A 12,357-nucleotide genomic window follows, 5' to 3' on the forward strand; every position below is an offset into this window, starting at 1 on the left:
ATTATTTGGAGTTGGGGTCATCTCTAGTCTCTCACTTTCTGACAATTGCACATGGAACAATGACCACATTTTCTTATATAACATTCTGAGGAAAGGTTCTAAGGTTCTATTACTACTACTCTACATTCAATTAGGGATTAAACAGGCTTTCATAAGCCAGCCATCTTGAATACTTAATCATCACATATACTATCTGTATGAGAGAAAGTGTCTTGGTAACAAACAGACCAAAATCAGCTTTTTAAATAAGCCATTTATAGGATGAAAGTCTACCTTTATAATATCCCGGATATACCAATTCAGGGCAGTTCTATATGAAGACTTCTTCAAATAACACTGAGGTAGAAAATTAGTCAACTAGCAATATCCCTAATGAGACTAAGGAAGAACCCTTGCAGGGATTAAATTCCATCATATTCAAGAGTAAATCTACAAAGAGCAAAACAAAAAGAAAACAATGAAAGGTCACAGATAATAAAATCATCTCCCCTCTTAGGTACCAACAATATCCTGGAGTTGGAGCCATCCCAGTCCCTCACTTTCCGGCCATTCCACGTGGACTGCAGACCACATGTAATTTTCTACTAGCCAAATGATTTGATTTTTCCAGTCAAATCTGTGTGAACATGAAGCTTTTATTTCACTGTTTTGCATTCAAGGGTTCTAAAAGGGAAACACATATATAAATCATAAGGGGATTTGGTAATTATCCTCACACTTATGAAAGCGAACTGGGTATATGAACTGAGTCAGACTTGAGGCACAAAATTTATGCTCCACCTACATCCTAGCTTTTGAAAGCTAAATGTTTTCCCTCTTCTAACCAGATTAACAGATGGAGAACTCTGGAGAAGTCATCTGAAGATGCCTTTGGAAATTTCAAGCATATTTTGCTTAACAGTTCATGTCACACTTTACAATTCTACCAGAAGGCATGGGACTGAGACTAGGACGGCTCTGATTAAGTCTGTACATCCAAGGATGTTGCCACTATGGCATTACACTTGGATGCAGCTATAACGGGCAAGACCATCGTTAGCCTCGGTCTTTCTACCATAATAGTTTCCTGTGTCCATGACAGCTGAGTCCACTGACACTTGGAGGAGGGGTCCACAGCCCAATGCCCTGAGCTGAGGACAGGATCCACGGAAAGGGCTGCTGACGGCTGCCTCGGGCATTTCAGCCCAGTGTTTTACAACACTGGGTTTACAGGAGAACTAAGAAACCCCTATTTGAATGTAAAAGCTTCCAATTTCTAAGCATTGGCATCTAATTCAGTTTTCTAAAACCCTGTCTACTGGACAAAACCTGTCTGTGGGTTGCCTGCACTTCCCAGCACTGCCCATTTGTGCTCGCTGAAGCTCTCGTGGTGTATTACCTTTGCATTGCCTAAAGTTAGGGTTATATCGTTTTCCTTTATATTCTACATACCTCCTAAAAAAATCCTGTATGTTTGGAAAGCAATGTCTCTTAAACAGAGTTAAGAAAAACATCATTTATATCCCTGCCTGTCTGTTCTTAAGCTTTGATCAAAAGGAATAACTCCTTCTCCGTATGTTCCCTGAACTATCCTACCCTCCACAGATGAGCCATACTGTTAAATGTTAAGCTTTACTATATTTTCATTGTGTTTTTCTGCCTTTTCCACATTTATTCCCAATCTCATCTGGGTTTGTGGTTTCAGATCACCAGTATCAGGTCCATACCTAAGTTTCCTCATCTTTAGAGTAAAGAATTTGGACCAAGGCAACCCACAACTATCTTGAGGTCCATTACAGCATATTTTATTTACTTATCAATTCTCACAATACCTGCACATATTAGCTTTCCTTCTTAAAAACTTTGACTAGGATAATTCTTGCAGATATCCTCTCACATCTCCCATGTTGCATACCTTAAGGCATTATCTATGAAGACATCTGTACCGGGTTGAATAGTCTCCCCCCAAAATTCCTGTCCACTCAGAACCTCAGAATGTAACCTTACTTGGAAATAGGGTCTTTGAAGATGTAATCAATTAAATTAAGGTGAAGTCATACTGGATTAGGGGATGTCCTTATAATGAGCGGTGTCCTTATGAGAAGGACATAGGAAGAGAGAAGCAGAGTTGCAGCTACAAGCCAAGGAATGCCAAGCAATGCTGAGAACTGTCAGAACCTTCGTAGAGCCAAGGAAAGAGTCTTCCTGATGACACCTTGATTTTAGACCTTCAGCCTTCAGCACTGTGAGAGAATAAATTTCTGTTGTTTTAAGTAACCAAGTATATGGTCATTTATTACAGCAAACGACCTGTAACAAATGACCTGCGAAACTAATAAAACATCTAAACACCGTTTCTTTGCTTGGAAACTTAGGCTGCCCAGGCCCTGGCGGATAGGCTTTATCTTTCATACTTACTGACATGTGACATGTGCAAAATGCAACAAAGAACCCATGGATACATTTCAGAAGGCATTCAACAAATGGTGAGGGCTTCATCATGGAGACAGGAAATTGTATGCGAACTACTTGAAGTCATAGACTGGTTCTATGACCTCTTATTTCTATGTCTTGGGCATCTAGCACTGTCCACAGAGTAGACTTTTAAAAAATGTTTGGCATGTGTATGTAAATATGAACACATGAGGAGAATGAATGGATGAACTAGCGAACAAAGCAACAATGAACAAATTCACAAACTCTTGAACTGTTGCTAACGTCCATGGATAATACCGCTCAGTAAAATTCATGGTAAAGTTACAGATCCATTTCAGCTCCCCATGGAAGTGTATAAGTTCAAGCCTGCTGACTAGCTGGATGTTTCTGTAGCCTCTTGGCTCTTAAAACCACAAATCTCCATATGTATTTATTAATTAAAAGTTCTATTGTGAGGATAACGAGTCCAGGCAGATAATTCGTGATGAAATTTGACCAGGAATTTTCTGAAAGTGGCTGGTAGCGCTTTCATGGCTATGGGTCAGAGTCACAATCTTAGAGGTGACATACCCTCCATTAAGGGCATGAGGGCATCACCTGGAATTTCTGCGAGCACCTCACACAGACTCCACTAGAGGACTCGACCCTGTCACCTCCTAAGCAGCTGCTCTCTGTCCACACTATCTGCTCCCCAGAAGCAAACAATGTATTAAACTAGGAGCTAACATTTTTATTTTCAGAATGCCAGTAAAGCAGAGAAAAGAGTGAGGAAATAATAGTCATGAATTAAACTTCAGTCAGTGATTAATAAAAAAGAAAAGAGATTCCTCACTGTTGAACAGCTCTAAGGGGCAATGATCTCCCCAGATCTCCATCCAGTGAAAATCTATTCAATCTCCAACAAGATAACACCAAGTGCCCAGAGGATCTTCTTCCTCTCAGCACCGTGTACCCCACAGCACTCTGGCCTCTTACAGCCCCTTCCTGGATCCACGGACTTGTGCTCATCGCCAGCCTGTTAGACTTTTGCTGCCATTCATTTCCTTGTATTTATCTTTTTGTCCCCTGAAGTACCTAGTATAATATTTTATAACGGAAGGCAACGAAAAACTATCCTGAACGTTCATCAAATATATATTTTTTTTCTCTAGAACTTTCTAAAAATACTTAATTGAGCAAAACCATTTTCTTCCTTGAGTTCATGGGGTGAGATAAGAAGTATTTTTATACATCTTACCCCCAAGGTACTAACATCTAATTTGGAAATCACACCATCTACAGTGTGTCCAAGCTAGTTTGGAAACATCTCACATCTGTCTTCTTGAATGCCTCCTGTCACATCATGGAACTCTCAACTGAGAAGACAAGACAGGAAGGCCAGCGAATCACTAAAGGGTGTTTAAAAGATTAAAATTAATTCAGCAGGGCAAACTGGCTGAAAACTGAGCCTTTCTTATATTCTGGAATTTCTTTTTTATATTTTTAAAGAGATTGGGAGCTTTTTATAAGCAATTTAAAAATCATTTATGGTTGAAATTACCAGAAACTATTTGACAAAAAGTGAACATTTAGAAGAAGTTTCTAAAAGTGTTAATAACATAAACTTATCCAAAGCTCTAACACTCTTAAGCTAGCTGAGGCCAGAAATAAGAAGGGCTGGCAATTATGTTGACATAATTAGATTTGTGTCTTGGATTTCACCCTGACCGACAATCCAGCTTGCAAGAGTTCCACTTTCCTTACCTTGAGATTGGAAACCAATTAATTCATGGCATCAAAGGATTCAAACTCCCCAGCAACAGAGATCAATTTGCAATGCAAGACAACTTGTAAAAGCAAGTGAAGCTGAAAAGGTTCCTTCCCTTGGGCCTTTCTGACTTGGAGACCTATAGATTCCAATACAAAGAATGTTCGCGATAGACTGAATGACTGACCCCAATTCATCCCTTCCAGGAGCCCAGAATATAAATAAGAATCACCCTATTAGGTTCTCTAAACAATTATTTTATACAAGTTGTGCTTACTCTTTCTATTTCTATAGGTGTATTGATACAGCAGACCTCAGAGAACATACTTGTGTGTCATCCAGCCCCAGCCATCCATCCAGAAAACAGGTAACATTTTATAGAACCTCTTATTACGTGTTACGTGGTGTATGAAGAGGTTCAGTTCCACACACGATGAAGACTTGGCTCCTACTTGCATGGAACTCTATGTCTAAATGGGAACTTCAGAGGAAGGTTACAAACTGCTGAGAGGAATGTGACAACAGAGATTTGGAAACATTTCATTGGGGTACAGAGAAAGGACTTTCAACAGTTTGGAGTCTAGGAAGGTTTCACAGAGAAGAAGACATTTGAGCTAAATCTTGATTGCTTACAGGAAGGGAAAGATTCTCTAAAATACAACCTTCCATTTTCCAGATTCTTAAGATAATGACCACACACTTCTAGTTGAAGTGGATGAAGTCTGATGTATTCAGCCATGGGGGAGGGGCACATGCGTACATCTCAAGACAACAGTACAGTAGAAACCCTGGATGCCGTGTCTGAAGACCTTGCTTCAAGTCCCAGCATGGCCACCTGAGTATGAGAAAGTATCATGAACAAGATCTGGCACATAGTAGGCCCACAGAATTTCACTGTGCCTTTCCCAATAACTGGTTATTCAGCCCCACCTATTATGGGGCAACATCATCAATTAAAGTTATAAGAGATGTACTCAAAATTAGACATTGATTAAGATAAACTATCAAATGATTTACGCAATACATCAGGACCATTTAGAGCTATGTAGATGACCTCCATTTTTATTCAATTAGTCATTACGTACTTACTAAGTTTACCTGTATATTTCAGGCACTGACAATACAAAGATGAAGAAATACAAAGATGAAACCAAGCTCTGCTCTTAGTGTGCAGAAAGTCCTCACTAACATCAGAGGCCAAAATATAGGTGATTCATAATTAAGAGCGAAGTGAGCTTTTATACCTCACTTTTGTATTGATAGCAATCACTAATAATAATAAGCACTAATATTTATTAAGCTGTTGCTATACGCCAGACACTGTTCTAAGAGCTCTCTGAAGATGCTGTCACTTCATCCTCACAACAGGTCTACGCCCAAACCCTACTATCACCCCCATGTTACAGATGAGAGGCTATGCAAGCTGCCTCTATGTAACACAGCTGGGATGTGAACTCAGGGAGTTTACTCTAGAGTCCACGCTCTCAGTGATAAGTCCATCATGCATCAGACCCACTGTGCACCAACCAGATTTGGTTTTCTCTGTGCACTTTGTCTTTGCATATTTCACTTAGTAATAAACCTAATTTGGAAATGGCTATTCCCTAAGATCCAGCCAGTTTCAAACTCCGTATCTTCAATTTTATTAAACCCCAAATTAAACCTAAGGAACATGTTGGTACCAGCAAGATACTGAGACCTGCACCCAGGTAGCCTCAAAATATTGTGTCTTCCATGAACTTCCAAAATTTCCATGACGCAAACAAGAAACACCAGGTAACTAACAGAAAGACCACACACAATCTGACCCACCTGCATTTACCCAAGTCACGTGCTTACCTGGGACCACAGAGGGAACAGTATCTCTGGCCAAGCCTAACAGATTAAAAGTTCTCACTTTCAAGTACCAAAACGATGCAACCCTTTCTTTAAGAATCAGGGTCAAGGCATTCTATTGAACTTTCCTAAACTCCTATGAAACTTAGTAATTTCACAAATGCTTTTCTTTTTTCTAATACCTTCCTGTTGTCTCAAAGGACAGAAGACCTAGGAGAAGAGAGGAGCAACATATTGTGCACACAAGTTTGTGCAAAAAAAGTTACTAAGACGCCGGAGGGGCAATTCAGAAAGAAAGGAAATAGAAAGTAATGAATCTCTAGGTTAGGCAGTGCATTTTATTTTATAAATAGCATTCTAAGTTGGTAAAGATACCCCTACGATAGAAATGAGTCTATTCTATTTCTCTAGGCTTTCCAAAGCACAATCTACAATCCAAAGATAACTGTGTCATAATTTAGTCATAAAACACACACCAATGAGTAGTAATAAACAGCAAATAAGCAAATATATATATAGTTTTTGTGTATGTACTATGGCACTGTATACCAGTTATCTTATAAAATGTGTGCTCTTATTTTTCCTTGTTTTAACAGTTATTATTTGTGTTTATTACATATAAACATGGATATACTATATAAAACATATATAATAAATACTAATTTTACTATCAGAAGTAAAACATACAATGTTTAATTTAAACTGATTGTGATCATTATAAATACTAATGGTGTGCTTCACTGGAAAGATGAAATCAAAAGAAATACCAATTCTGAATAATCTTTTATTTTATTGTATACATTAATTTATGTAGTGGTTACTACCTGAAACTCTGAAGCGTGATCAAGAAGTAAAGCGGTTTCTTTTCAGTAGGAGTTCATAACTGGCTCTGAGGAAATTCCAAAAGAATTCCCAACTATGATTAATATTAACATTCTGAGACGCTGCAGTATGCTGAAGTAGGTACAGAGATCCCAAAGGGACCATTGTGAAGCATAGGACAGGTTTGGCTTCTAAGACGTTTTTTAAAAGCTTAATCTCTGTTTTCGTGTCACAGCTAACACATTCCTTTGAGCACATTTGATTCAAAAATGTCTATCCTTAGAGACCCATTAAGGACCATCACTGTACTGTCACCCTTACATTAAAATTCAAAGGTCTTCAAAACCGACCTAAAAAGAGAAACATAAACATCAGAAAACTCTAATCCAGTTCACAGCATGTGCCAAGCACTGTAACGGGTTCTGTAGAGAAAAACGACAGGAAGTAACACCAGGACACTGAGCAAAGGAGTGGTGACAGAGGCGACCTGGGAAGGTTTCCTGGAGCTAGACAATTTGATGGCGCGGAGTGCACACATTCAGCTTCAACTTCATGCTCTCCACAGGCCTTACTGCCACTGGCGCTCAGTAAGTGAATGGGGCTATGGACAGAAATAATCTAAATACTCAGCAGTGAGGAAATTTTTCAAGAAATCACAGCGCTTGAATATGGTGGAATAGCACGCCTAATATTTTTAAAAGCCTGATGTAAAAAAAAAAGGGGTGGGGGTTATATCCTGATATGGACTGTTCTGCAAAATACATACTTAAGTGGAAAAGGTAAAGCATTTATAAAACAATCTAATGTGCATAATTTTTTTTTGTTTTAACTTTCTAATTTAGAAAATTTTAAACATACAAAATTAGAACAGAATAATGAATCCTCATAAACCTTCTTTTAACAATTATCGACTTATGGGCAACTTTGTCTCTTTTTTTTAACCCCCATCCCAATTATTTTGGAAAAAATTCCATATACCATATTATTTATATTAGTTTATACTATACAATGTTATACTACATATATTATGCTAATATATACTAGTATATATCTCTAAAAAGTAAGGACTTTTTAAAAATATTATTATCATAAAATTTGGGTGAATTTTAAAATTTATAAATGTGGGTATATGCCTAAAATGTTTTCCACAAGAAAACAAAAATAAAAAAAAGTCGTGGTCATCACTGAGGTAAGGAGCTAGTGGGAGGAGGGGTGGGGGTGCGGGTTACTGTTCATTAAGTAACTTTCAGTCCAATTTAAAATTTAACTACAGCAGGAAGCACCATGTCTGGAAGAGTAGAAAGGCTGTCACAACCTGAGGAAGAGAGTGAGGCCTTGGGGGTGAGGTGGGGGTGCTGAAAACTGGCGGTAGAATTTGGATATGACATACTCAAGGAGTTCTTTATGTAGATTCAAACACCACAGTGACCATCAGCTATAGGATATGAATTCTCTCAATGGGTAACAAGCAATAGAGAGTTGTGAACTCAGTCACATTTACTAAACATAATTATGCTTCCAATAATGTGCAGGTCCAGACATTTACAAAATGAAATGAACTCACCTCAACTTCCCCACTGTCACTCCAGCTACAGCAGGCTGATGAAATCTATCACTTAAAGTACTGCAATTTTAAAGGGCACTTCAAAAACATTTCTTCTTCTTCTTCTTCTTATTTTTTTAAACAAATTAATGTCTTAACTTCCCCCTTCTCTTTTCCTTATCTGTAGTCCTTGTAATTTCTCTGCCCAACAGGCTGGGAAAATGTCATTTCCTTCCCTGGTGGTTCTCTCTGTTGTATCCGTATCCCGTTCACATTGCCCAGGACCCACCAGGGTAGTTGCGGGGTTATGTGACAGAAACAAGTCTTCCAGTGCTTGTTTACATTGAATTCAGATACAACAAAGTTTGCCACATCTTTTAGTCTTATGCTCAGTAAATTGGGAGGGGATATGAGAACATGACGTTAAAAGTAGCTGACTTTTAAGACCCTGTTCATTTCTGTCACAAGTTTGACTCCTCTGACAAATCTGACAATGTTATAGATACAGACAAAAGTCAAGAAAGACTGGTCTCAACCAGACCATCTAAAATCCTAAACGTCTGAATATATATTTTCTAAAAGCCACCACTTTCTCACTCTCGAATATCACTTGAACAAGGCTAATAACATATTCGCCAGTAAAGGTCAAAAGGGAAAGGTCTTTAATAAACAGACTTTGAACTGTTTAAACTTTTAATTTTTCATCAGCTTGAGCATAAATAAGTTCTGAGGACTTCAAAATAGTTGGTTCTCTTCATCAGGTTATATCCTGCCCCAGGCAACTGTATTTCTTTTATTATTTTGCTTAACAGAACTCAATATTTCTAGATGGTACGTAAAAATAGTTCACTTAAGCACTAGCAGTCTAATTTCTAAATAGATGATGTTTTATTGTACTTAACACCAGGGACCTATTTTTTATATGTATATAAATGCTTGCTAGAACAAACGACTTATGCATGAACAAAATAAAACTTTGAGGAATCTAACAATATTTTCCACACAAATTGCTCAGTTTTACCCCCCAAAGACTCACGTTCTCCTCTGCCTGCAAATGAATCGTTTGGGTCAGTCTAGAGATTAATTCCATCAATAACGGAAAACACCACAAGAAAGTGCCACCTTACTACACCTTCCCCGGGGGTACCTGTTTCATCTGGGGAGCTGGGTGAAGCGCTGTCTTGGGACAGAGTGGTCCAGCTGGACTCCTCATCACTGGGTGCCAGGTTCTGGATTCGATGTAGTGCACAATCAGTTTTGGCCCCTGTTTTCGGGTGATCCTTCTTGGTCTCTGGGCTGGATGACACTGTGGCCACTTGGCCATCTTCAGGGCTACCCTGGGGTTTGTCTGGTTTCTGCAGCAGCAAATCACCATTCTCAGTGACGGTGGAGGATGGGCCCTGGCCCAGCTGGGACTTTTCTTCCACAACCCCTTGCTGGCTGCCTAAGTTTTGCTCTAGTTCTCGGGTTGAGGTTTCCAGGTCTGCATAGTAATTTAGGAAGCTCTTGGTTCTCCTGGGTTGGGAGGGTAAAATTTCACAGCCCGAGGAATCCCGTGGGAGGGGCTCTTTACCTTCTAACTTCTCAGAAGTTATGTTGATGACTGCAGTGGGGCTGACGTTTTTGTTGGGGTCCTGCTGCCCTTGTTCTGCAGCCTTCCGGAGCTGGTTCTCCCCATTTTTCACCAGCTTGATGTTGGCAGAGCCATTTCCCAGCAGGGGCTGTGCCGCTGGATCCGAGAGGCCCATTGCCACCTGGATGTTAGTTAGTGCATATTTTTTCCTGCATTTTGGGGGGGTGTTGGTCTTGGTTTCTGTGTGTTTTATTTCAGCGTTCAACAGTTCATTGTGCGAGGAACGGAGGTTAAGGGTATTTGGTGGTGTGGCCAGGCTGTTCCGATTCGTGACATCTGTGGTTCCGCTGCTGGCCATAAACACCGCCAAAGTGTCTACACCTGAGTCAGCTGGAAAAAAAGAAATCTGGTCATTACATGCATGGCATGATTAAACTACTTCGCATACAGAGTGAGTAAACATTTTTATACAGAAAATTAAAAAGAATTAATGCTTCCGTTGCATATGTTCTTGTAGAATTGAGCCATTTTCCTCTTTATTTTCAGTTTGTTCATATATCAAATGAAGCAAAAAAAAGGCTTAATGTGAATACACCAAAGCCAATTTATAAAAAAGCTGAAAGGTCTGAAGGTCCAAATTTTACCTAGAATTGAAAAGTGTCTCTCTTTTGAATTCATATACAAGCATTTTCTTCTGGTGGCTGGTCTTCATTTTTCACAACCTTGAAAAATCATCCCCTTTCTAAACATTTATACCATATTTCTATTTTGCTGTTCCCTCAGGCAACAAAAAATGTTGTTCAACAATTCTCTGGGGCTCCAGCTTTCTTAATTAACCTGAAAGGTCACTGTTCAATGATGCACCATACGTCTACGGTAATTTTTCTCAACCATGTTTAGAAGTTGTGTTCTGAGTGCCTAGAAAAAACAAACCTCCATGAGAGTGTTTTGCTAATGTCTTTGTGAACATTTTGGACTTGGGTTTAGTGTTTGTACTAAACAGAAATTTTGGAGAAATGCCTTAATTGCTCAAAACACACACACACACACACACACACACACACACACACACACACACAAAACTATTACTAATAATGTAGCATTGAGGCCATTTCTACGGACATTAGAGCCCCAAAGCAGTCTGAATGTGTTCCACTGAATTAAAATACAGACTCAGCTATTTGCAGCCACCATGTGCTCTTGCAGAACTCCTAGGAAACTATGTGACAGTTGCATTTATCTCAAATATTGTTCACACCATCAGTGATTTATTCCATGTGTCTCTTGCTAGGAAGAAAGAAAGGTTTCTCAGGTTAGAAGGGAATAAAATTCATCAGCAAGAATTCCTGAGATTTCACATTTCTCAGACAATGAGGAATGACTCCTTATCTGATCCTTTGCCCTCCACAGAGACCTGGGTGAGTTCTACACCAGGGGTAGATAAGCCAAAGCACACCTCCTAACATTCCTAAAATTGTATTGTGACAACTCCCTCTTCCTCTCCCATGCAAAGCAGAGACCTCCACAGGAGAGGAAAGCAAGAATGTTTCGTTCAGGAGCTTAGAAGTACCTCTTTTTATCATTAAATATACAGGATGGGCTACTTTAGAAAAAGTCCCCCACTCATCCTAGAGTCTGTATGCTTCTAGGACACTAGGCAACGTCTGTGCAGTCCAGGCAGCATCCATATTTATAACAGAATGACCATGCGGCCCATAGAGATAGTTAAGGGCTGTAAGCCACAGGGGTTAGACGTAGGGCCCCATTCTTCAGAATATAAGGATTCTTGCTTATCCAGCACCCATCTCAGCACTTAGGCTTCATTCAGGAACAGAAAACGTAGTGTGTTTCTCCCTTTTAAACAGTACTCTGACAACTAAATTTAAAAAAAAAAAATTAATACTATTTTGGCTACTACTACCATTTTATGGAAAACATATGTTTCCATTTGTAATTCAACCTCACTTAAGAGTAGCATTTGATATGAGAAAGGCCCATCTTGAACCCACATGAAGTTTTTCCCTGAGACTCATATCCAGAACATAGGCACACAAGAGAAAATTACATTTAGACTCTTGGGCATTTAGACTGACGTTATTATGAGAAAGCTAGAAATCTATCTGCTGGCTTTTAGAAAAGCATGGCAAAAAAATTTTTATGAGGCTATTTTATGTTAGGCACTACATTCTAGTGACGTTATTAGGGAGAAATCTTTATTTACATTGTTTATAACCATAAACATTTTCAGAAAGAATACCATCAAAATTTCTAGGTGCTTTAATATTTGAGTGGCTTTCACATCCTGGCTGTGACAGATGCAAAGTTTTAGTCATGTTCTCATCAGCCTTTTCGATCCCATCGCCCTCTCCCTATGCCCTTTGTAACCCTTCTGCTTGCTAGAAATCATAATGGAGGAGTTAA

At 39.1% G+C, this 12,357-nt stretch overlaps 1 protein-coding gene across 14 annotated transcripts in view; it reads right to left on the reverse strand.

Moving 5' to 3' along the window:
- APBB2 (amyloid beta precursor protein binding family B member 2) overlaps nt 1-12,357 on the reverse strand; it is a 331,632-nt gene that overhangs the window by 157,796 nt on the left and 161,479 nt on the right. For all 14 annotated transcript variants that reach the window (XM_019751904.2, XM_019751900.2, XM_019751912.2 and 11 more), the window contains one exon: nt 9,511-10,326. In XM_019751904.2, the coding sequence (XP_019607463.2) occupies nt 9,511-10,326 (816 nt within the window). The remainder of the gene's footprint in view (nt 1-9,510; nt 10,327-12,357) is intronic.

This window comes from Rhinolophus sinicus, linkage group LG02 (assembly GCF_036562045.2).
Source record: "Rhinolophus sinicus isolate RSC01 linkage group LG02, ASM3656204v1, whole genome shotgun sequence".
In the NCBI taxonomy this organism is placed as follows: Eukaryota; Metazoa; Chordata; class Mammalia; order Chiroptera; family Rhinolophidae; genus Rhinolophus; species Rhinolophus sinicus.